The sequence below is a fragment of the Molossus molossus genome, unplaced genomic scaffold, assembly GCF_014108415.1.
Source record: "Molossus molossus isolate mMolMol1 unplaced genomic scaffold, mMolMol1.p scaffold_m16_p_5, whole genome shotgun sequence".
Classification (NCBI taxonomy): Eukaryota; Metazoa; Chordata; class Mammalia; order Chiroptera; family Molossidae; genus Molossus; species Molossus molossus.
Window position 1 is genome coordinate 62,303,942 of NW_023425388.1, and position 25,346 is coordinate 62,329,287.

The 25,346-nt window shown below is 49.9% G+C and overlaps 1 protein-coding gene across 3 annotated transcripts in view; it reads right to left on the minus strand.

Moving 5' to 3' along the window:
• KALRN (kalirin RhoGEF kinase) overlaps positions 1-25,346 on the minus strand; it is a 593,373-nt gene that overhangs the window by 353,012 nt on the left and 215,015 nt on the right. For all 3 annotated transcript variants that reach the window (XM_036242841.1, XM_036242843.1, XM_036242842.1), the window contains exons 7-9: positions 19,206-19,397; positions 15,234-15,365; positions 12,368-12,598 (exon numbers count right to left, since the gene is read on the minus strand). In XM_036242841.1, coding sequence (XP_036098734.1) covers positions 12,368-12,598; positions 15,234-15,365; positions 19,206-19,397 — 555 coding nt within the window. The remainder of the gene's footprint in view (positions 1-12,367; positions 12,599-15,233; positions 15,366-19,205; positions 19,398-25,346) is intronic.

The following is a 25,346-nucleotide window of genomic DNA, read 5'->3' on the forward strand; positions in this document are numbered from 1 at the left end:
TGCAGCCTTGGAAGTCTGCATATCCCTCAGTTTCTGGCGAGTCCCAGACTCTGAACATCAAAGGTTGAAGAATAAATTTCATTTCTAGCCAAACCCTGGACCTACCAAAGTGTAGGTACCTATCAAGGTACTTCTTCTTAGCTACCCCTGCTTAATTCTCTCATCTACAATATTTTTTAAAATATTCAATCATTGCCCTGGCAATATGGTTTGGCTCAGCGGTTAGAGCGTTGGCCTGCGAACCAGAGAGTCCTGGGTTTGGTCCCCGCTAAGGGCACATACCTCGGTTGTAGTTTGTCCGCAGCCCCAGTTGGGGTCATTTGGGTGGCAACCAGTCGATGTGTCTCTATCACCTCAATGTTTCTCTCTCTCTTCCCCCCTCTTTCCCTCCTGCTCTATCTGAAGATAAATGCAAAAATGTCCTAGGGAGAGGATAAAAAAAAATTCCATTATCAATCATAATCAGGAGAGTACAGCATGGTAGTTAATCATACCTATTGATGTCTTTGAATCAGTATTTAAGTGTTCCCAACCTAGAAGGCTTTATCTTTTTGTTTTCACGTGAGAGCTCTTCAGGAAGCAGAGAAGCACATGTGGGATGTGAATGTCACGTATTCAAACAGATACTTGTTAGTCTCATTGTGCCCTAGAGCTGGGCACAAGGATAGCCCGGGTAGGATGCTAAACAAGGCAGGTGCGACCCTGACTCTGGAAAACTCAGGCTACTTCAGTAACAAGCACTCGACGCCAAATCACACAACTCATCATTAACTGCACTGGTGAAACGTGTCAGCCGTCAGGTGCTCCCAGGTGGGGGAAGGGAAGACCTCTCTGCAGTGAGGTTTAGCTGAGATGTGAGAGCGAACAGGACTTGTCAGGAATTCGAAAGATCCGCAAGGCTTGAGTAGGAAGCAAGGAGGAAATGGGCCCAGAGAAGGCAGGAACCAGATGGTGCTGAGCCCTGGTGTGCTGAGTTAGTTTCCAGTGTCCATCCCACAAGCCACTGAAGGGCTGCAAGGAGAAGGCAGACATCAAGGGATCTGCATTTAAAAGTTGTGGTTCTGACTGCTTTGTGGGAAATCATTTGGAGGACAGCAAGAACACAGGGAAAACAGGGTTACTGCAGAAATCCTGACACCAGGCAATGGTGGCACAGACAGGCCCATGGCGGTGTCCGTGGGGACAGGTTTGAGTAGTTCAGGGGAGAGAATTTGGTGACTGGGTATGAGGGTGACGGATACGCAGGTGGAAGCTGACCCCAGGGGCACGGCTTGAATAACTGCACAAAATGAGGAGCTGGTCACTGGTGTGGGAGCAAGTTACCAGGGACAGCACGGAAATGACAGACTTTTCTTAAGTTTCCTTTCAATTTTCATATTCATGCTCTGGTTTTGATACGTGACCACTGTGCCTCTGAACTTGATAGCTGTTAATCTGCTTCTGCCAAGAGGTGCCTTTAGTTTCAAAGAAATAATTTTATACACTATGGTTTAAAAATAAATTATAAATTATTAATATAGCTGGATCCTAATAATAAAACAATTAGGTACAACAAATCCATCTGAAGAACATAAATTTAGGCTTAAATGGAATTAACCCATGCCTTCTCGTAAGGGCATTTCACTGGCATATAGTTTTGAGGGGCCCCTTAACCTGAAATGCAGAGTCTTCTGTGGCTGGCCCCACCCTTTCACCCCATCTCCACTAAGTTTCTGCCTCACCCCTAAAAACCCAAAAGCTGCTTCTTGCTTCCTGAGTTTTGCTGTCTTTATATTTAACTTTACTTGAAATGTCCACGTCTTGCTTCTCCCTATATCCGCATTCCAGGCTCCCTCCTACTCATCCTGTAAGCACCATCTCAAAATCACTAGTTCTGGAAAGCGTCGTCTCTTTAATAACCCACCAGGCTGGGGGGGTGCCCCTCTTCTCTGAGTCTGTCCCAACCGCAATTACTGCCCAGGGGCCCGTCTCTCCCACTAGACTCTGACCTCCTGTGATTTCCAGACACAGCATGGTACTCACCCCAGAGTGCTTTGCTTAAGACATGTTGAACTCTACTCAACTCAAACTCATCCCCCCAACACACACACAACGTCGGGGTGAATGTCTCCAGCTCCACACTCCTGTGATAACTCTGTCGTCTCTCACAGTCTGCATTCCAAGTTCCCCCTGCGTCTCCACCCTCTCCACTGCCCCCGTGGCAGGGGTTCCCCCCTGACGTAGGGAGTTCTCACACTGTATCCTACCCTTCCATCCCACCCGCCCCAGCAGCCCTGCCAGCACCACACACGCAGGAGATACTCAAGGCATGACTATAGCCGTGATCATGCAAATATGGCTGAAGCTCCTGCCCGCCTGTCTTGGGAGAAGGTGCATCACCCTCTTCAGCAAGAGGTCTGACCTTCCCCCGTCAGTGGGAACAACAGCCCGGTAAGCGCAGGACTCCTCGCCACTACAGCCGCCAGGCAGTCTTGTAAATAACGTGTGAAGCTCCGCCTCCTTTCTTGTGCCCCAGCTTTTCCACCAGAAATTACTCCTTTCCCAGAACATCCTTTTTCCAGGAGGAACACTCACTTCCTAAACCGGATTTGAGAGCCAATCTAACAGCCATCATGCATAATTCTCTAATCACCCCCTTTCTTCCTCTTCTAATTGTGTTTATTTCTATCAGCATACAATCAAGACAACGATTTTCAGGGGAAGAGACAGTCCTTTCTAGCTGCTAAGGAGAAGAGAAAAAGTCCTTTTGAAGAGAACTATTGATTAGTTTCTGAACAGTTGGCATGAATGTAGCTGAGTCAATGGGAGACAATCAAAGGATCTAGCTGGCTGCCTTTAGTCCCACGACTCTGATTTAAAACAAAAATGTTTGGCCCTGGCCGGTTTGGCTCAGCGGTTAGAGCATTCACCCGTGGACCAGAGGGTCCCAGGTTTGGTTCCCGCTGAGGGCATGTACCTCGGTTGCAGTTTGTCCCTGGCCCTGGTTGGGGTTGTGTGGGTGGCAATCACTCGATGTCTCTCTCTCACATCGATGTTTCGCTCTCTCTCTTCCCCCCTCACTCCCTCCTGCTCTATCTGAAAATAAATGCAAAAAAAAAAATGTCCTCGGGTAAGGATAAAAATAAAAAGAGATAAAAAAAATAATAATAAAACAAAAATGTTTTACTCTTCTAACTTGATAGGATCTTAGTTTTAGAGGAGACCCAAACATCACCCAGCCCAGTGTAGGAGGCCCCTGCATTTAGGGACAACCACCTTTAGAAGTTTTAAGTTGGTATCTAAGCTCCACTTACATATAAAAGTGTCTTAGGTTCGGCATCCTTAAAACGTGGCACCATCGTGATCCTTCTACCTGAAAGACGCCATCCTCGGGGTCTCTTCCCCGCTTTGCCCGCCGGCCCTCTGTGTGGTTTTCCTCCCTTTGCCCTAGCCATGCCCGTCCACACAGGAGCCAGTCCCATTTCTGTAAACATACATCAAATCATGACACTCCCCGATGGAAACGCGACAACTGTTTCCTGTCACACTTAGAAAATCCAAATTCTCTCCACAGCTTGTAAAGCCTAATTTGACATGGACCCAGCCCATTTCTCCAGACTTCTCACCCTTTCTCCTGCTCTCTGCTCACCAGCCATGAACACACCAGCTCATGCTAGTCAAGGACGTTGTGTGTCCCCTTTCACATACCTGGAACCTCCTCCCAAATACATCCTGCGGCTCAGTCAGTCACCTCGCTGCTCCCTGGCACCGTACCACCATGCAGCTGTTATGTGTTTGTGTTTTCTCTCTACCCCCTGTGTAAGCTCCACGGGGCAGGAGCTTTGTTAGGGTCACTGCCAGGTTCTCAAAGAGCATTTGTTGAATAAACGAGTGAATGGACTTAACCAGTCTGATCTGAGAACTTCCCGTGTGATAAAGGGCAGAAACCATGAAAGGAAATGGAAAGGCTTTGCAAACAGTTGTGGAGTCAGAATCCCAACTCTCGGATTCCTTCATCTGGCTCTCTGACCAATCATCTTCTTTGAAATCGATGACTGAATTGGGGTCATAATTTGATCCAGGGTAAGACAAGCAAGACACCTTGGCATTTTACATACACAGGAGAACTCCCCCCTCGCAGCGCCTGCCTCCCAGCCCCAGCTGCCCGCTCTTTAGAAAGCCACTTTCCTGAGGCCAGTGGGGGACAGCTTACACAGCATCAGGTGTCTGTTCTGGTACAGGTTCAGGTTCACACGATGTATAGAGCGCCTACGACAGCCCAGCAAGCCACTACCTCTGTCTCCTCGGACAGCGCCCCCAGCGGCAATGCCGAAGCACCACTCGGACAGCACGCGGCCGCCACCGGAAATGCCCAGTTACTGGTGATTCATTTTAATTCATTTTCCGTTCCCTCTTCGGAACAAGTGTGATCAAAATAAACGTCCTACTACGGTGGGAGAGGCCATCATGTTTCTGAGAGGGCTCAGCTGGAATTCGTTGGCAGGGGTACAAGACTGTCACTGTGAACCGTGGTCCTTCCCCGTCAGATGCCATGCTGGGTGCAAGTGGCTAAGAGACTGGAAGACCCAGAGTTTTAGCTGCGTCCCTCCGAGGGCCCCCCCACTCCCAGCCACCCACACCTGACCCTTCCCCACACAGTGGAGGCTGGGGTGGCTGGGACTTGTCCTTGGCGCCTTCCTGGGAGAGCCTCCTCACCCTGGTGCCTTGACCCTGTTGGCGGTGTCCCCATGTTTTTCACTATGAAGGCTGGAACTTCTTAAGTCAGAGGCTCTCCAGCGTTAGAATGCTTAAGAATCTCCAGGGGTTCTTTTCAAAACCCCGGCACCAACTTCCCCGCAGATTCTGAATCAGAAAGTATGGAATAGGGCCAGATAGTCTGTGTTTTTAATAAGCCCCCACTCCCTCCAGATGATTTTAATGCTAGGGGTCCAAGGACCACACTTCAGAAAATAGTTTCATATGCACACTTGACACCTCCCTTGTTTTCTATAACAAAATGGATACATTTCCAGGGATTTTTTTTCCATAAATGCTCTCACATCTAACCTTGCCTCATCACCCTAATTCATGCTCTGTGACCACACCAAGACCAGGGCTCCCAGGATCTTCCCACTCGAACCCTGTCCCACACTGGCACCAAATACCTCACACCTCCACTCTATCACCTGTTTCCTCTGCTCAAACTCTTTCGATAGCTTCCCACTAGTCATAAAGTTTGAGTGTTTTATCTTTTAGCCTGGTATTCAATGCTCCAGAAACTGCATGTCGACCGTGTTGAGCATAGGGGTGATCAAAAAGAAGTAACCCTGGGTGGTGGCCGTCTTGTCATTGTCAACATAACAGGACCTGAGAACATTAACGGTGTTTAAAATGACCACGGATCAAGAAAGCCCTCGGGCTCAGGGACTCCCGGGAAGGGGCTTCCTCTCACTGTCCCCAGGCCCCACCAGCCTCCCTGCCCGGCCCCACGAGGCACCCGGGTGCTCCCTGGAAGGCGCTCATCATGGAAGGAGCACTCTGCAGTGAGAACAGAGTCTGCATTCAGAAAGTCAACGTCAGTACCCAGGGTGAAGGCCATGATGGGGGAGGGCAGAGAGGAAGGCAGAAAGCAGGGCAGAGGGGAACAGGGTGGGTGTGGAGCGGAGGGTACTGGGAGTCCATGAAATCCCCGGGCAGGAGGGTCTGAGAAGGTCAGAGGCAAGACTCTGAAGCTCACGCCCCACCCAGCCGCTCTAGCTGGGGAAAGCAGGCAGAGGACCGGAATAGCGCCTTCAGTACCCGTCTCCTCCGGCGGGAGAGGGACAGCTGCTCCCTCTAAAATCAGTGACACCAAAGAGGCAGGCAGGAAAGTGTCCTCATCTTCACTCCAATCAGTAAGCAACCCTGACAGGCGAGCCCCCCTTGCCCCCTCTCCCTACCTCCCCAGTTCAGCTGAGCCTTAACCCAGTTCTCCTGGGCATTCACCCTCCCCAAGAATTACCTGTTGTGTACTTGAATGCAGCTGAGTGATTGGATGATCGCCATCAAAAACTTCACTGAGAACTTTAATACTGCCAAATACTACCATGGAAAAATGGATATCATCCAAACTATGTGCACAAGACAAGTATCAGCAACGCGGACTTAACACAATGATGACTGTGAAAAGCAAATGATAATGGGCAGTGTCTGTTTTAGGAAAATCTGTGTAAGATAGATAACTGTAGGGGGCATTTTCTAATGCCAGACAGATGGAAAAGAGGGTCTGGTATGAGTAGGACTGGGTAGGTCTACCTGGACAGGCAATCTGAGCCTGAATCTCAGATGTCAGAGGTCATACAACCTTGGGCAAGGCTCATCCTCTGGGAACAAGTAATCCACCCAGGGTCCTTTGAGCAATGACATCCCAGCACTAAATGATAAACCCCTGAAGGGCAGGGCTGTGCCTCTCTGCAGTCCCATCACCCAGCATAGTGCCCAGGGCCTAGCAGAGAGGCTCAGAGCAGGGACCTAATGGTTGGGTGGACTTGCATTTGAATTCTTGCTCTGCTAAAGTAAAGGGCAAGTTTACTTACCCTTCCTGAGCCTCAATTTCCTCATCTGTAAAATGAGGACCAAACTCACCTGGCTTATAGTGTTGGAAATTAAATTGAAAAAGGCACATGAAGGGATTAGATGCTCAATCCTATTTACTCATAAAGATGATGAATCCTGAGCTTCGAACAATAAAACTTTTATAGACAATTAATCCTAGTAACAAAATCTCAGGGCTGGGATCCAACCATGTCTGATGCTTGAGTCCCCTCCCCAACCCAGCAAGTAACTCCAGTTCAAAGTCTGAATGTGCCCCCTGGGTGTGTCTCCCCCCTCCCCATCTATCTGGGACTACGTTCTGAGCATTTTCCTTTTTAGATGCTTCAATCCTTCCTTCTTACAGGGAGAGTTAGTCGCCAGATCTATCATCATCTGGTCACTCTTTTCTAAGGAATCACTCTGCAACCCGAAGCCCGCATCTGATACTATGCAGCACTGTCCATTGGATCCCACCATGCCCAGGCTGGTTCAGCAAGACTAAGTGATTACAGTCACGATAGTTAGTAAAAGACTGGATATTTGGAGTTAAACAAAATGACTCTCAATATTCTTAGGCGGGCAAGAGCTGACATTGTAAAAGCTGTGATTTTCCATATGAGGCTCCAGAAAAACTGATAGAAACAGGTGATATTCATTTGTAATACAAGAACTATGGATTTCAATATTAATATATTCATTCAGAATGGAAAGTCAGTGAGCCAGGTAAATTCTGCCATCACTGCCCCCCACTAGCTCACCTGACTAGACTGCTTAAAAACAAAGACATCATCATCATCATTATTATTTTATTATTATCATTTTATTTTTAATCTTTACCCAATGATATTTTTCCATTGATTTTCAGATACTGTGGGAGTGAGGGGAGGAGAGAAACATCAATGTGAGAGAGACACATCGATTGGTTGCCTACTGTACAACCCCAACCAGTGCCGGGGATCAAACTGCAACCCAGGTACGTGCCCTTGACTGGAATCGAACCCACGACTCTTTAGTCCGTGGGCCAACGCTCTAACCGCTAAGCCAAACCGACTAGGGCACAAAGACATTATTTTCAAGGGAGGGTATTGGATCTTCAAACGTGTCACTGTCCCCACACACCACTGAGACCGCTCCTGAGCCTCCCAGCCTTGCCTCTCTGTTCTACTGCCAGGAGGGGTCACCCTGTTAGCCTTCTTCTTCCCCATCCCCTGACCATAACTTAACTCCCCATCCCCATCTGCTCTGCTTGAGCTCCAAGGACCAGGGCAGATCCAGCCCCAACAGCAGGCCACTTTCCCTGCTTTGACTCCACCAGACCATTGTTGTTTTGCTTCTTTGGCCCTGAACCTAGGTGGATGTGGGCCATCCACGTGTCCTTAGGTGTATATGTCTCCTCCCAGGCCAGCAATCTCCAACTCCTAGCACAGGGCCTTGCACAGAGCAGGCTCCAAAACACTTAAAATGGAGAAGAAAAGGGGGAGAGAACAGGTGGCCTGCTCTTGCTGCCCCTCGTTCTCACCACAAAGGCAGGTCTGTCTGGGCCCGGAAGCAGTCCTTTACATCCACGGGAGACGAGGGGAGTTAGGGGAACAAGGGACAGAAGGTGGAGGGCGCTGTCATAGAGCACCTTCCAGCTGCTGCTCAGTGCTGTCCCACTCGAAACCAGGACAGTACTGAAAACTACTCCACCAGCAGCACTACGGCAGGTGTGTCCTCCTCACGCCTTTCTGCAGCTTAATGAACCCAAGTGCCAGTGTGATCTCTAGAGATGTATTTCCACTGTCCCCAAGCCCAGCTGGGAAGAGACAGCTGAGACTATACCTGTTGGGACCCAAGGGAGGGCTACCACGAGATGATGTGTTAGGCCAATTCTGGCTGCAGATGTTTAAATGGAATCTCATTTTCACTGGCATCTCTCTGTGCTTGTCATCCTCTGCTTTGGGCCCTTAAAGGGCAAACGGCTCCTGCCTGAGCAAAGAGCACCCATCCTGGAACGGCAATGGGGCACCGGGTCCGCCGGCACTGTCTCCTTCCCTTCTCTCTCCCCTCACCTTCCTCTTCCTCTTTCTCCTCCCATCCCATGTGTGTCTGTTTCTCTGCTCTGTCTTTAACTTTCTCTCCTCCTTTCTTTCCCCCATGTCTGTCTTTGTCTCCCCGCCTCCATGTTTTTGGGTGTGTGTGTGTGTCTGTTTGTCTCTATGTTAAGTATGCATGTGTGCTTCCTGTCTCTCTTCTCTGTCTCCCTTGATGCTCTCTCGTGTGGCTTCTCTGTAAGGCACCTGGACTGGGAGCCAGGAGACCTAGCTTCTAGTCCTAGCACTATCATTAACTGGCTGTGTGGTGACGGCCAAGTTACTTTACTTCTCTGGGCCTCAATTCCTCCTCCGTAGAGTAGGTTAGACTGGATGCTCTTCCAGGCCCTTGACAGCTCTGAGAGTTTATCACTGAATGAAATGGAACTCTGCAGGCCCACAAAACAGTGGCTGTTGTAGAAACAGGAGAATCATGCTGCAGGTCCCCAACTGCACAAGCACCAGGGGGCGCCCAAGTACCACTCAAAGAGGAGATGACCAACAAGCCGGACAACACTACTAAAGGATTACCACCTGCTAGGCAGGCCCTGTGCCCAGCCCTGTACTTGTATATCATCCAGTCTGATGACCTAGGTACTATACATGTTCCCACTTTACAGGAGAAGCAACTTGCCCAAGGTCACACAGCCCAGATCTGTCAGGCAGGACGAAGGGCAGGCTGTCTGACTCCAGGGCCCATGCTTGCTGAATGACTAAGAACCTGTGATCCCGTATTGCCCCAGCCACTGATTCTCGCTCATAAGCGTCCCACTTAGGCTGCTGAGCAAACATCTCTGGACTCACATGTGCTCAGGAGTCTTAGATCCAGACTATACGGTTCCATCAATTCTCTCCTCCTTCGAGACACCACTCCTCAGGCCCCTGCCTCCAACTGTCCCATCCGCACTCCACTGCCCTGCGCGCTGACCAGCGTGCTCTCGCAGCACCGTCCCTCCCCTTTGCAAGTGTGTGTGTCTCAATGCCACTCTAAGTGCTCGGGCATCTGCTGGAACCTAGCGAAGGGCCGGGCAGCTGCGGGACTCGAGCTTCCTGAGTAACTGAGGGGCACTGAGGGTACGTCTGTGTCCTCCGCCTGGGCTGTACACACCTGGAACCCTCGGCACTTCCACACCGCAGTTCCTGCAGGCAGACTGCCGCTACTCCCTGGCAGCTACTACATGTTTCCAAAGGGAGAGTTAAATGATGATCATTTCACAGAAGCACAAACTGGGGTCCTCCAGTGGTCACTTTAAGCAAAAGTAAAGAGAACCCCAGTTTCGTGCCAGACACAGCGAAGAGCTGCAAGGGGCACAGAGAGGAAGAAGCCACGGGCTCTACTCTCAAGAAAATACTGAAATAGAAGAGATGAAACACGAAAAATCAGTGAGTACGTGAAATTTACATATTAAATACATAAACTGTATAAGCCTTTATATAATATATAAAATAGATATAAATGATAAACACGTAAACTTTCTGGAGTCAGGAGTCCTTCACTCTAACCATCAGTGCACATTCCAGCACCTTCTGAACACCGCTCAGTCACCTGCCGGGCACGGGTGGTTGTCTGGGAGTCAGGTGAGCGTTTGAGACCGTCACCAGGCTTGGTCGCCCTCGTTCTCTGAGTTTTCTTTGTGCATCTGTCCTGATGTCGGACACACGGTGAGACAGAGAGCCAGGAGGACAATGGGTGGAGGAAGCGATGTTCCCGTAACCCGAGAGGGGCGCTGGGATTAACCACTCTGGGAATTCAGTTCCCCTGGGCAATCCAAACCCCCATCAGTCCACCTCGGGGTCTCTGCTCCTCCTCAGTGCCAACAGCTGGATTTGTACAGTGGAGATGAATAGTGGGGTCTCACTTCCAGAGTTGCTCTCATTTCTTAGAGCACGATACAGATCAGCCACACGTGCGGTTCTGTGATACTTCCCAGCTCTGGCACAGGCGTCACAGGGGCACAGGAAAGTCTAACCGTTCCCAGAGAGTCCCGGGCTGGACGCCGCCCTCCGGGCTGGGGAGCCTTCGCCTGTCCTCCTCGCAGCCCCTCTGCCCTTCCAGCGGCCGTCCCAGTACAACAGCCATGAGAGCAGAAGGAAGGCGAGGAGCAGCAAGAGAGCCGCACGATCCGTAGACCGGGTGACCTCCGCGAGTCACTCAGTTCAGGGAACTAGCCACGCCCACCCTGGGTGCCCGTGGAGGCTGACACGCCCCATCCCGATCACCCACAGACTCCTGCTCTCCTGTGCTCAGGGGAGATGTGTTTCTCTGGACAGCTCCAGACGCAGGAGCAGGCGACGGCTTCATTGCTTTTCCATTCCCAGCAGGCCGCACAGGGCCTCAGAGCTGGGCCAGCACGTGGGCAGTGCCCGTATCTCCTGGGGCTGAGGCGTTACCTCTAATGACTCAATCACTGCCCCAGCTGGGGGGGGGGGGCTGCAGGAAGTTAGGGCAGCCCAAGAATGGGGGGCACTTCTGAAGGCCTGTTTACCGCTGGGACTCACTGACAGCACCCTGTGCCCACAGTGGGTCACAGCCAGGGACAGGACGCCCTGCTCTCCCCCCACCTGCCTCTGTCTCAGGGCACCACCACCAGGTCCCTCCCAACAACAGCGGGAAAGGAATCCGTACTCCGAAGACACCTCCAGTCAGCTCTCAATTCTCCATGTACAGAGTGCAGCAAAAGTAGGTTTAGAGTTGTTTATATGGAAAATAATACAATAATCAACCAATAACACAAGAATAAACTGTTTCACGTACTCACAACTGTAAACCTACCTTTGCCCCACCCTGCATACTGACACACTTTTGGATTATATGTGGTCAATGCCACAGAAGGATGGGAGGAGAGTGAAACATCATTTTATATGTATAATCTTGAAATGCTGTGGTGGTTACTCACTCCAGTGCCCCCACCCCTGCCTCTCACAGTGAACCAGCAGGGAGATGATGCTGAGCCTCCATCCGTCCTCAGCTCCCAACAGCCCCCCTCCCCTAAAACATCAGTCCTCAGAGCAAAGCCCCAGGAGTCCCCAGGGAGGGAAGCAGAGAAAGCAGGAGGGGAGAAGGACGGGTGATTTCATCCAAAAGGGCGTTTGTGGCAAGGCTGGCCTTTTAAAGCTAGAAACATAACCATGTCTTTATTATCTGTGGTAAAGAAAAAAGCCACGAGTGGTATAATAATGCAAAAAGACAGGTTAAGCCAGAAATAACCTCTCATTATGGGACACACAGTTATCAACAGCCCATGCTTTAAATCTGGTTTCCCCAAGTCCAGTCTTGCAAAAAAAATCCCCTACAGGCCCTGTATCCCACCCCAAACCCCTACTCTAGCAGGCCACCTGCATCCTTAATTTAAAAAAAAAAAAAAAAGTGAACTCTTTTCATGTGGGGTCCAACTCTGATAGTGCTCAGATAACCCCAGGCCCTTGAATTGTCCAGAAAGCTCATGCCTGAGTGAGGTCAAGCTCTCCCCAAAGAAAACGACGACATCCAACTGCATGGAATTGATATTCCTCAAGCTGAGTCTCCCTTCTCAAAACCACAGGGGGGAAGGCCCAGTCTATAAAGCTGCTTGGGAGAGAAGCATGCAATGAACAAGTCCAGATGTCTTTAAGAGGAGGGGGCAGCTGCTGGGGGCAGAACTGCCCTCTTCTCTTCATAAATCCGGTGATCCCAGGCCTGACGGCCCAGGCCAGGGACCCAGCCTCTGCTGGCCTGGGGTGGAGGGGCTGCAGGGGCCTGTTACCTGCTGGACGTCCTGCTGGAAGACGCAGAGCTGCAGCCGCTGGTGGAGCCGCACCTTGCGGTGCTGCCAGATGCTCTCGAGCCGCCGCTGGTGGTGCAGCACCTCGTGCACCACGTCTAGCACCTGGTGCACTGCCTTGGAGTAGTTGGCCGTGGCCGTGAGGGACTCGGAGTTCCCCGGACTCAGGGGACGCTGCAGCACATCCAGCAGGGCCTTGCCATCCTGGCTGACCTGCAGGAAGGGAGGAGGGTCACGTCAAGGGAGCGGAGTGGCAGACAGGGCAGAGGCAAGGATGGTCTGCTTGGGGTCTCAGTCCTACTCAGACCCATGACAACCAAGGAATGGGCCAGCCAGAGCTGCCATGGGGCCCAGCCTGCAGCCCAGGGGAGCACCCTGGAATCCTGGGGGAGAGGAGCTGTAGGGCAGCCGCCAAGTATCTGCGAAGCTTTTAGATCAGTCTCTTCTTCATCATTTCTCTCTCCTGTTTGCTTTATTTACTTGTCATTTTCTTTCTTCTATACTGACCCTTCTTTTGCTCTCCTTCTATACAACCCCTGTTTTCTCCTGAAAGTGGTGACACCCTCATCTTTCCAGGACGTGCAGAGTAAAGAAAGGACCCTACGACTGTGGACACACCACCCATGCTCCTGGGTTCCCCAAACTCTCCCTCAGTGCTGAGTCCAGTGTGTGTGTGTGGGGGGGTGTTCCCTGTCATTCCTCATTGGAAACCTGGCATCACGGGCACCAAGAATTCTGGAAAGTGGCATCACATGATCGACACCAGTGGCTCCCCAGTGCTTGGCCGAGTACCCAGTGGAGCACGTGCCTTTCAGATTTAAAACAATGGTGACTGGAGAACCAATAGGAATTTTAAAACCCCAAATTAATTTGGTTAACGATAAAATCAAGGTTGGTTTGCAGTGAAATGGTCTCTTTTCCTATCAGCAAGTGGGGGAAGGAGGTGTGCTTCTACCCCCAGCCTTATAACAGGAACGGGCAGCTGTGCATGGGGCCCGCAGCCTCTCCTCACCCCACCTTCACGTCCTAATAACAGCTTGGGTAGGGGGTCAGGAACACAGAGGCAACTATCACTCCCCCTGCTCACGGGGCCTCAGAAACGCCCGTGGGGCTGGAGCTGATGAAGAGGAGGCTGGAGAGCTACAGCTGAGACAAGGCAGGAATCCCGGCTGGAGGAACACAGCCAATCTCGGTGACCTCCACCACCCACCCGGACCCAGTGTGCCTGCTCTTCTAACATCCCTCCAAAGACACGGATAAGACAAATACCCTACTGCTGAACGCAGCAGAGCTTTCGTCGGGGAATTCTAAGCCAGTGCTGCCTTTTGGCATTGCGCTATGTCCAGTCCAAGTCCACACGAGCTCCAGTCTTCCGCCTCAGTCCACATCTGCAGGAGGCAGGGCAGCCCACTGACTGTGAAGTGGGCTTGGAGGGGCCATCTACGTCCCACAGTGCTAAGGTCCGAGAATAAATGGGGGAAAATATTGCATCTATACTTACAATTACACTCACACCCGATACATGTGAAATGTGTGAGCATAATGTAAATTTCATTCGTCAATTTTTATATTTTTTGAAGTAGTAAATTTTAGAGATTCCTGACCCATGGGCAGAGGCACAGTTCTGTTAAAAGGGAAAGTCTTGGGTCATCTGAATAAGAGCCGACGAGATCAGCATCGGCTCCCAAGCTGTCCTCTGTGCCTCCTATAATGACAAAACCTGTTGCCGTTTTTAGCACTTCTCATTGCCAGGAACACTGTGCCAGGTGCATTGCGTGCATTATCTTCATAACTCTTAACAAAACGCCCCTGCGAGGCAGGTATCACCACCTGCACCTCGCAGAAGAAAGGGAGGCTTCGAGGAGTTAGAAACCGCCTGCCGTCACACAGCTGCTAAGGAAGCCGAGATTCAAACCCAGCTTTGACGGTGGCAAACACCCCAGTCTCCCCCAGAGGCCGCTGGTGCTGTGACTTCACCATGCATCAAACACACCTGGGTGATATTTGTTAAAACCTAGGTTCCATTCTGATTCGGTCTGGGGTGGAACCCAGAAATCTGGACCTTTAACAAGCACCTCAGGTGAGTCTGAGGCCTGTGGTGCAGGAACCCACTTTGAGAAACACTGCCCTAATAGCCCTTGCCCCAGAAGGAACCCTGGGCCAGATGTGAATCCCCTTGGTCCTCCTCCTCATCCAGTTTCCTTAATCAGCCCATCTCTTCACATCCCTCAGCGCCGCCCTCAGAATCCGTGCCAGTCAGCAACCCACTTCCTTGTGCACACAGATGCACCTACGTGCCCTTTCCTTTTACTTTGAAAGAAACAAAGATCAAGAAGTGTTTCTCCCCTGCCTAGCTCTGAACCATGCCCCCAGCCTTTGACTTTTCAGTGGAAGAGTCTTTCAGTTTGTCTGTCACTCCACGGCAGCTTCTCCTGCGAACACATCCCCACCGTGTGGGACCTCGGGACCTCCCAGTGATGAGCTGCTGCAGGAAGGGGCGGGAGGCTGGTGTGTGCCAGCCAGAAAGCAGCTCCAGCGGAGCACGGCATTGCTCTCACACACTCCTGCCCAGAGCAGAGTCCGATCTTCACACACACTGTGAGGGGCGTGGGTGGGTGTGCGCACGCATGCAGGGAGGTGGTGCCTGCTCATGGCCCCACCTGTTCAGCTTCCTGGCTGGAGACACCATTATTCATATACCAAAGATCTTAAAAAGTCTCCAAAGAGAGAAAAGTGGACTCTTCTTCTTAGTCCAACCTAGGCTATTCCACAGTGTACAGGCTGGTGCTCTCCCACCCACCCGTGTACATACGCGCTCAGGACCCTGGGTGTCCTGCTTGGTCCTCACCTCTGTGTAGGCCTGAGTCACCTGCTCATACAGAGACTGGTGGTGGTGGATCGCCAGCTCCAGGTCCTGCATCTCCGACGGCAGGCCACCCTCACTGCACATCTTGCACCAGGCGTCCACTCCCGACAGGAACTGGAAGGAGAGGCCAGCTGGGTCAGTGTGGGGCATGGGGATGGGCAATGGGCAGCTCTACAGAGATGGTCAGTTACCTTTGGAAGAAACCTCAGGACCTCTGGAAGCCTTCAGAGGCCACTGCAGAGGGTGAAGTTTTTTCTTTAATTGTACAAACAGTAACTCCATGTAAGAAGCTTGACTAGTACCTGTTTAGGAAGTGTGGTTCCCACAGAGATGACTATTATGAATCGGCGGGGGGCGGGAGCCACTTGCATGTTCAGCAGGTTATATGCACATACTGACTATAACATACAGGTGTGCAAACAGCTCACTACATTACATGTATACGTTCGAGCTGCTTGTCCTGTGCACACTCACAGGCACCTGGGAGGGACGACCGAAAGCCGTGGGATGTTTCCATGCAGGAACTTTGTCGTGTGTACCCTGAGCTGTGAAGAGGAGCAAAGAACACCTCATGCAGGCCCCGCAGGGAACGGGCAGAGACTCTTCCACAGGAATGCAGACCAACCCTCAAGAAGATCAAGAAGATCCCTACTGCTGGGGCAGCAGCCTCCGGGGGAGGGGACTGGAGGGCAGCTTGGGGGACGGACTGTACCGTGCACGTGGTGGCCGTGGCTCCTGGAATGTGATATACAGACACAGACCTTGACAGATATCAAATTATTTAAAAAAGAAAACTGACAACTGTGGAGGACTGTGGGTCTCTGCGCACCAAGGGTGAGCCAACTCGGATTTATTGGGTGGAAAAATACACCTTTGAAATGCAAATAATTCTTCACCCAACAGTCTGGAATGGTTCTGTCTGTGATTCCTCTCACCTGGGTGCACAGCTCTATTCAAATTAATCGCCTACATACCTTTTCATCTCCTTGCGTAGAACAGCCCATGTGAGGACAGCAAAGAGCTGCCTAAACAAACGCATTGAAAAAAACAGCCTGGAATCAGTTGTTTGGTGTGTTTTTTCCCCCCTAGCTAAAGAGAATCATAGTTTACGAGTTTCCCTGAAGAACTGGTAATACCTGAGGAAACTGCATTACAAATAGATAGAAATAAAATTGCCCCTGATCCAAACTAAGTCAGGGGACTGCAGCGCGGCGCCAAGTCCTCCAGCGGCTCTGGGCTCCGGCCGCGTTCCCCACGACTGCTCGAGTTCTACTCTCGCATCACCGTCAGCTTCCAGGCCCGGGGCTGTTGGTGGCTGTGGCTGACTTTTCACCCAGTATGTTTGTGTTTTAATCACGTTGGGACATCTCTTAACAATTCTGGGAGAGTGCTGGGTGCTGCCCGGGATCGGACTGAGTGTACTCGGAAACGTTGCAGAAGTGTCTTTGCGCCAATAACCATTTTACAAAGAAACCTGGAAACACCTTGACAGTCCTGTGCCAGTTGTGAGGGGAGCACCTCTTTAAGGTCTTGGAGATTTCTCTGTAACACTCTAGAGCAAGAATCCTACAGCAGACCCCACAAAGTGGGAGCTCAAGGAAAGACAGAGAAGGGAGCATGAGTCTCCCTTGCCAATGTGGATAAACCTTGAATAGAGTGTGCAAGTGATGAGGTTGAAACAGAACGGAAGATTAGATATGAATATGTTCATGGCCCTTAGAATGAACTAGTCACAGTCAGTCATTACCACAAGCATCTTAAACAAACAAACACACACATGGCTAGATCTCTCTCAATGTATAGGGCTGCCCTCGACTCGCGATACAAGTGTTAGTCTTTGGGAAGGTCTCAGGAGGAAATAGGCACAGAGGAGGAAATACAAACACCAGGATGGTGTGTTGAATAAATACCCACAGTAGAAATTACCATTTAAAAAACACACCAGGCACCTTACGTGCCCCATCGCTAACCCTAAAACCGCAGTGGGAGATTTCTGATTACCCCCACATTGGAGAAGAGGAGACAAGCTCAGAATGGTGAGATGACCTGCTGGTGTCAGTGGATGATGAGGCTGTGAATGGAACCTGCATGTGTCTGTCCGCTAAGCCTGGGCTTTTTCAATGATCCAATCTGACCTTCCATGTTAGGGGGGTAACAGAGGGAAGGACTTAAGGCATGACCTTGTGCCCAACTCTCCATTATCTGTGAGCTACCAAATATCATACAAAGAAATTTATTTAGAGATTAAGACCACAGTCTTTGATGTTAGACACAGCTGGGTTGAAATCCCAGCTACCCATAAATTGTGTAAATTTCACAGTGGTGTGTTAGTAAAGGTTCAATGACCAGTATATATATGTACACACACATACACATGCATGTATTTTACACTTTACTAACATAAAATATATGTAACACATAATTTATACAATAACATCCGTGATGCTCTTTATTGTAAATCCCATGTAGCCAATTGATTCTCACACGATGCTTTTGTATGTGACACGCTTGCATAGTTGTGACATGAAAGCTGGTTGACAGTTTCACTTATGCTGGTGTAAGAAAAAAGTGAAAACACCCCAAGGCTTGTGTCAGACATTTCTCATTCATCCACCATGTGAGGGACTTCTTTGCTGAATGGACTAATAGTTACTGAATATCAGAGGAATATTTCCTCAGTTCTGTGTGCTATTCATAATGTAAGAGCTACAGACCAAACACATTTTTAAGTTTAGTCTGCACTTTTGAATATTTTCTCCCTCATTTTTTTAAGACTCTAGACAATCAATGAAACATTGAATCAAGCCTTGGTTTGTAGCATTTGATGATTTCCACAGAGTAAAACTCCCACCTTGGTCTATTTCAAGCTACCGATGGAATGGAACGCCCCCAAATGTGGAACTAGGCAGAGATGACAGGCAGCGCACACCCTACAGTGTTTCCACTAGATGTAACTTCCAAATAGATCTAAACAATGACAAGAACCTAGATAATACAATGTAGTAACATAATCAGAAAGTAATGAGTTTTGACTATTTGTTGGCTTTGTCTTTAATGCAACATGTTTAATGTAAATTTTGTTTGAAGTAATAGCTATATTTAACAACCAGTTCACAAAATTCCTGCAGTTTTACAATTGGAGCTCCATGATCTGGTCAGACCAGCTCCAACACACCCCTGGATCTTAGTCAGGTCACTTAATCTCTCTGAGCTTCAGGAGTTAGTAATGTCACCGGCCAATACCGGTAATATATGAGAACAAGTAACTGTTATTTCTAGCTACTGTATTATTGCTACATTAATGTCGTCCCTCGCCACTTCACGCTTTGACTTTCCCAGTTTCACTCTATCATGGTTTTTTTCAAATACATTCATTAAAAAGTGGATCGAGACAGTGAAAATGACACAGCACGCGCTCAGTTGTCTAAGTCAATTATACACCCCTGTATTAACAATTAAAATTAAAATTACTATACGTATGGACTGTAGGCCTATGTATTCGAGCACGCCAGGTGCAACCGCTAGAGTCTAGAGCAGATTAACTGTGATAAACGAGGGACGGCTGCATTATTGCTCATAGTAAATGCTTCGTGTGAAATCAGTTTCCCCTGCTCTCAGGACTCTGATCAGTTCAGTTTCACCCCTTTGGCCTATGCTCAGGAAACGCACACTAAGCAGTCAATACACACAAGCACACACAACAGTAACTACTCAGAGGAATGCAAGCAGGCTCCGGCTCCTTGTTCGGAGATAAGCAAAGCTGCCAGTGTTTCTTTATATACTCAGGGGCATCGAAAGTGGTAGCCTTGTGTTACTGTTGCGACTACTCAGCAGGCTCTTCAGTGTTTCAAAGAGAAGAGGGGCTCTCTACAAAGTGTGTCTCCTCCCATGCTGCCTTCCCCGGTCCTCCTCCCTGCCCACCAACAGCCACCTCAGCGTCTCCCTTGGCCTCACCTGCTCGGCCTTCTGGTGGAACACCGCGGACATGGCGAGGATGGTGCTGCGCTCGTCCAGGGCAGCCGCGAAGCTCTTCCACTCCTGGTCCAGCTGCGTGGAAATCTGCTTGATTTGCTGCGAGGCATAATGGCCGGCTTCAGAGAGGCGGGAAGCCACGGACATGATGCGGTTGATGTTGACATAGGCATTCTGGAAAGCAAAGCAGAGGGAGCGTTCAGCGGGGCAGGCTGAAAGGCAGCCACTGAGCACTTTGGGGGTGGTGCGTACTCAGGGAAGGAAGCTACCCCAAACACAAAGTATGAGAGAGGACGGTGTAGGCCACAGTAGCCTACAAACATATCCGGTTTTGGCCCAAGGGAAGTCTTTGTCTATGATAACATTTCAACGGATAGCAAGTACAGTAACTGAGGCTTTTCATCCTGGGGACCAGCACCGTTTTTGTGACAGCTGTTCATGCACACAAATGCAGTCACTTTGCATGGACTCCCTCAGTAAACCTCTCCATCTCAGGAGGGCATGCCAAGGGGCAGCATGGTATTGCTAAGAGTTACTCTCTAGAAGCAGTGGCTCAGATTAGGGCAAAAGCTCGAGGAGGCAAAAGCACCTCTCTGGCTCTGGAGAGAGCTGTACCGAGGGCATAATTGCCACCTATCACAGGGCAATCAAAGAGGACAAAGACCATGTTACACGGTAACTCCACACCTTCCAATCACAGGGCGAAGACCTTGCTGCCCACGCCACTCCCCCCACCAGAAGAGCTGGGGCACTGGCCATCAGTCAGGGTTTCAATACGAGAGCGTTTGAAGTCCCAGCATTTTTCCACGCTAATGGAAGATGGATGGAGCTTTTACTTATCTCTGCTTGACTTAGGAACAGTTCCCCACCTGACCCAAAAGGCATCTGTGGGGCTCCCCTGGCCCTGCGGACTCCTCCCATTTTGTGTTTTGTTCACACACATCCCCATCGTGATTGGCAATTAAATCCATGACCGCCATGTGTGCTGGTTCCTACTAGGCTAGTGGAAAACTCCAGGATGGAGCTAGACCAAAGAAAAACCCCACAAACAAAAGACTAGTGAGCACGGTTATATTTAACTGCTACCTCCTATTAATTGTCTGAGGTGTCAAGACAATCAAGTAATACTGCGGCAACCACAGAGAGCTTTCCTGACTCACACAATGTCTGTCTGAAGAAGGACGAGGGTGGCAGGTGGTGTGTACACCTCTGTTCTTTGTTACAAGTCTTCTCAAATGATAATAAATATTCTTCAGCAGTAGCATTTTCTCTTAGTTCTATTAGCTCAGGGGTAGCTTATTAAAACTAGGTAAGTTCGCCCTGGCCGGTTTGGCTCAGCAGTTAGAGCGTCGGCCTGCGGTCCAGAGAGACCCGGGTTCGGTTCCCGCTAAGGGCACGTACCTCGGTTGCAGTTTGTCCCCGGCCCTGGTTGGGTCGTGCAGGAGGCAGCCTCTCGATGTGTCCCTTTCACGTCGATGTTTCTCTCTTTCTCTCTCTCTTCCTCTCTCTCCCTCCCACTCTATCTGAACAAAAAATGGAAAAATGTCCTCGAATGAGGATTTAAAAAAAAAAAAAAAACTGGGTAAGTTTAATAAAGGTTCTTTTCTTTTCTTTCCCTCTTCCCTCCTATTCCCCATTCACAGTACTTTCCCTAAGCACTCCATCCCAAACCTGAGCCAGGTAGATAGGTCTCTCTTCATTTAAAAGGTCTCCGTGGAAGTTAAAATGGTTAAGTGACACGCTTGAACCCAAATCCATCCTGATGTCTAATGGCCCAAGATCTTTCCGACAATACATTTCCTTAATACACTCGAATATTACTGACTCTTATTTGAAATAACTATCCTTCAAAGATTCAGAAATCATTATCAGCCCTGTTTTCTGTGTTAAGACACAGATTCTACTTAAAATTAAACTTTATTTATAGAACTGACAGGAAAAAACAAATCTGCACTTAGAAACAGAGAGAAAGAAAAAGAAAAAAGGCATGTACTGTTTGAAAAGTTCTATCTTCTCAGGGAATAACCTTCGGATTCCCCCAAATTTCCTGCTAGCGTCTTTGTCTTAGTTTGGGTTCCCCCAAAGCAGACCCCGAGACAAGGACTGGGGGCAGATGGTTTCTTTGGGTGTGACCCCAGGAAGCACAATGAGGAAGGGGGAAGCCAAAGAAGACAGGGAGAAAGATGAATAAATGATTCGTGCATGAGGGAGTTACTGTTATGAGCATTTGAGGGCTATCTGTCCCGAAACTTTCTGAAAGGCTGTGTAGAAAGTACTTCCTAGCTGTCCCACTGGGAGGAATCTGGGGTGCTGATGCACCAAGTCCCATTGCTCATTGTTGAAGGTCTCTCCTGGAGTAACTCCCTGGCGTTTCCAGCCTGACCTCCGCACCGGCCAAGCACACTCCCCAGGTCAGGGAGGGACCATGGGCAGGGAAACACAGGAAGCTGACAGTGTGTGTGGGAACCATTTGCAGACGACCCGCAGGGGGGCTGCAGGAACATGGGTGGGGCACTGACGCACTGGATTCAGATCCTGGAACTCTCTCCTCACTCACATTTATCCAGTCTGTCCAGGGTGGTTGGGCTTCCCTGTCCTGGAAAAGACCTTGTGTTCTTTGGCCAGATGGGAAGCAAGACAAGCAGCGAGAGCAGGACCCCGTCCCAGGGTCCCTCATGGACATCGTGCGGATGCCTGGCCCTCTGTCATCGCCGCCTGTTTACATTCTCCCCCACAGGGAACACGGGAGGCACACGTCTGCTCACTCTCAGGAAGAACTTTCCAGCTATTAGAATGTCAAACTGTGGCTGCCTCCTTGAGGCTGTTAACACCTTGTCGCTCATTCAAGCATTCATGGGCAGTGGGCCGGGCTCTGTGTCGTGGACTCTGGGAGATCAAAGAGGCATGAGAGGATCCCTGCTCTCAGGGGGTCAGAGCTGAGACTAAAGAACAGCCCTCAAATAACTGTAATTTAAAGCAAAATGAAGTAAGTGTTTGGACGGAGGTAGAGGCAGCTCGCCGTGGGGATGCAGAGGGGAGAGGCCGCGACGCCGGCCGGGACGCTGGGAAGGGGCTTCCTGCACAGGAGGTGGTGCTGAGGCTGGCCGTCCTCCAACCCTAAAAGCCTGTGATCATAAATGAAAGCTAAAAACAAACAAAAAAACCCACCACAGCTTACAGTTCACATGCCAGGAACTAGCACAGTAAATGCCTCTTTGCTTTCCTTATCAGTGGGCAGAGAAATGTCTTACTGAAACTAACAAACGATTGTGCTTCACAAAAGAAGTGGAGGCAGTATTCCTCATAACACAGGGATGAACCCCATGTCGACTCAGGAACTGCTCATTTTCCCCTCTAGGCCTCTCTTCAGAATAGCAAAGCACAGCAGGCAAGTCACATTGCCCAAGTTCATCATCATCTTCTTCATTCTCCTGTAGCCTAGAACCTGAGACAAGTGGGCAGATAGATTCTAAACTGCAGCCACAGACCAGATGAGAACGGGGTGGTGGGGGAGGCCTCAAGTGACTAAAAAGGAAAGAACAAGGTTAAAGAGCTGGATTAAGAGGCTGGATAAATAGGGGTGCTCAGTCCTTAGGCACAAATGACATGCCTTTGGCCAATCCATCCACGTGGTTCTTCTGTGTCACTGTTTATGCCTCTGTTAAGGAGCATTTGGGGACATGGTCTGTCCTGGGGACATAGGAATGAATATTTGGACTCTTTATGGCCTTCCCATTTCCTACCAGCTGCCTCCTCGCGCCCTCCCATCTGCCTGGCCCTGCCACTCCCGCCTGTCCGCCTTGGTGCCCTTCATCTGCAGAGCTAGCTGTCCATCCATCGAGGACACCAGAGTCCCTGGGCCAGGAGTCAGGAGTTCTGGTTCATCCCTGGCACTCACTTAAGATGTCACTTGCCTCCTCGGTGCCTCAGCTTCCTCATCTGTACAGGAGGGAGCTGAGCTGCATGACCTCGCCATTCCATTTCTGAGAAGGCAGGTCAGCGCCACACAACCTAGGCCTGTAGGCACTTTCTCTGTCTCGGGGCGCCAGATGGAATGCAGCGAGGATTTAGGAGGTCACCCTTTCTTCTTCCTTCCCGTCAGTGCCTGGGGGGCATGATGACTAAATCTCTTCCCCTCCTAAGACCCTCTTCTTTGGTGGAAGTGGGGTATAAGCTGAAGAAACAAGGGTAACTCAAAACTTTCAAGTGTCCATGTGCAACGTGAAGGTTTTAAACAAAAGAGTAACTTGATCTTACTCATGCTTTCAAAAGGCCACCCTGTGTGCTAAAGAGCTGGTGAGGGGAAGTGTGCAGGTGTGAGACCAGGGAGAGCGGTGCTGCCTAACGCAGAGGTACACGGAGCCCAGCCTGGGCTGTCCGTCTGCCTCAGCCTTCATCCTGCTCTGCTCTCTGCCCTGTCCTGTGAGGGCCACAGCTGGCGCTCAGTGACCAAGGGCCAGCTGCTCCCCTCCCGCGGTCCTCTTCCGCCCCTTCCCCTGAGCAGAGCTGCCTAGACGAATCCGCTTCCCTGGCCAGAAGTTAATAGTATAACTAATCATTCTGGTTTAGTGAGTATCTTCTTAATCCCTCACTTCAAAACTGCTTTGCTACTTTAAACCCCCCACATACATGCAGTGCTATTATCACTAGCATTACTCAAAGTATTGCATGGTCCAGACGTAAACACTATCTCCCCTGCAGAATGCATGGCTCCCACAGTATTGTCTGCTGCTTCGTCCACCCCATCCTCCCTCCCCCAAAGGCTCTCCTCCCATCATCTGGTCACAAATGGGAAAAGTAACTAAATTCCAGCAAAATTTTGCTAACTCAAAACCCCTCTACATTTATACACTGCCTCCAGTTTTGTTGCCTAAAAAGTTCTGTTTTCTCCTTTCATTCCAGCATTCATTAATTGGAGAGCATGATCACGGGATGGATGGCCCCCTTCTCCTGGGGACTTGTCTCCTGTTGTGATGAACCAAATCAATGGAGCAGAGTCATTCTCCGGAATCTTGGCGCAAGTTTTCAGCCCTGCCAAAGTCTTTCACTTTGAACCTGGCTCCTGGCTGCCCTTGACTGGCCACAGAGACATGCAAAGTGGCTTGTAGTTAACAATAACTTTTCCACTCAAAAAAACAGCCAACTTTTCTCTTTAAATGAAGTTTCTTACGTGGTACACTCTGAAAGAGATGCTGGTTGCAATAGAAATAATCATGTGATGCAAGCTATCATTTTGGTAACCCTAAGCTCTGTGTCAAGGGCTGATCATAAGAACAGATCATTTCTGAATATATGTATGACCTGAATCCCATTCACTCCACTCCTACAAGCGGGGGTGAATTTTACACTCCTGTGGTCACAGTTCCCGTTCTGAATCAGAAACTCTCTCCTGTGGCTTACATGAGACATAAACCATCCAGTCCATTGCTAGCCATATAACTAATAATGCAAAGAATGTCATATCTTTTCCCTCATCCAGGCTCAGCAGATTGGAGTCAACTCTCCAAATTAAATGCAAACTGACTCAAAGTATCACTTAAAAGCATAACAAAAGAAAAACATATTAACTATTCCAACCAGAGGCAGAAATTCCAACAGAGTTCAAAGTCCCATTGTATTTCACAGAGCACACCACAGTGTGCCCAGCATTCCTGGGAAAGTCCCTGCAGCAGGCGACGCTGCCCTGGCTGCTTGTTAGGCCACTGCCCTGCACAACACCCCCTCTGCCGGCAGACGCCCTCCCCGAGAATTCAGGGTCTGGGGCCCTGACTCGTCCACAGGCCTTTCCTTGGCCCCGCGAGATCAGAGAATGTCAGCATCAGCCAGGGACTTGCTCCCTGAGCCATGCCCTTTCAGCAGTGTTCTGCTTACCTTACGGTGGAAAAGTAGAACTCTCTGTCCCTTGGGACAGCCTTCTTCAGGCATCTCCACTCCCTCGGCATGTGCTAGCCCCGCCCAAAGTACCCAGAGGTGGGAATGCCTTGTCCTCATACAAGGGGACAGATGCTTCTCCTTATTACTACTTTGCAAAAGGTTGCAGAACCTCCTCCCCAGGCTGGGCCTGGGCCTTCCTTTTGTTGTCCAGGGGCAATACTTCTCATCTCCAACTCCAGAGAGGCAGAG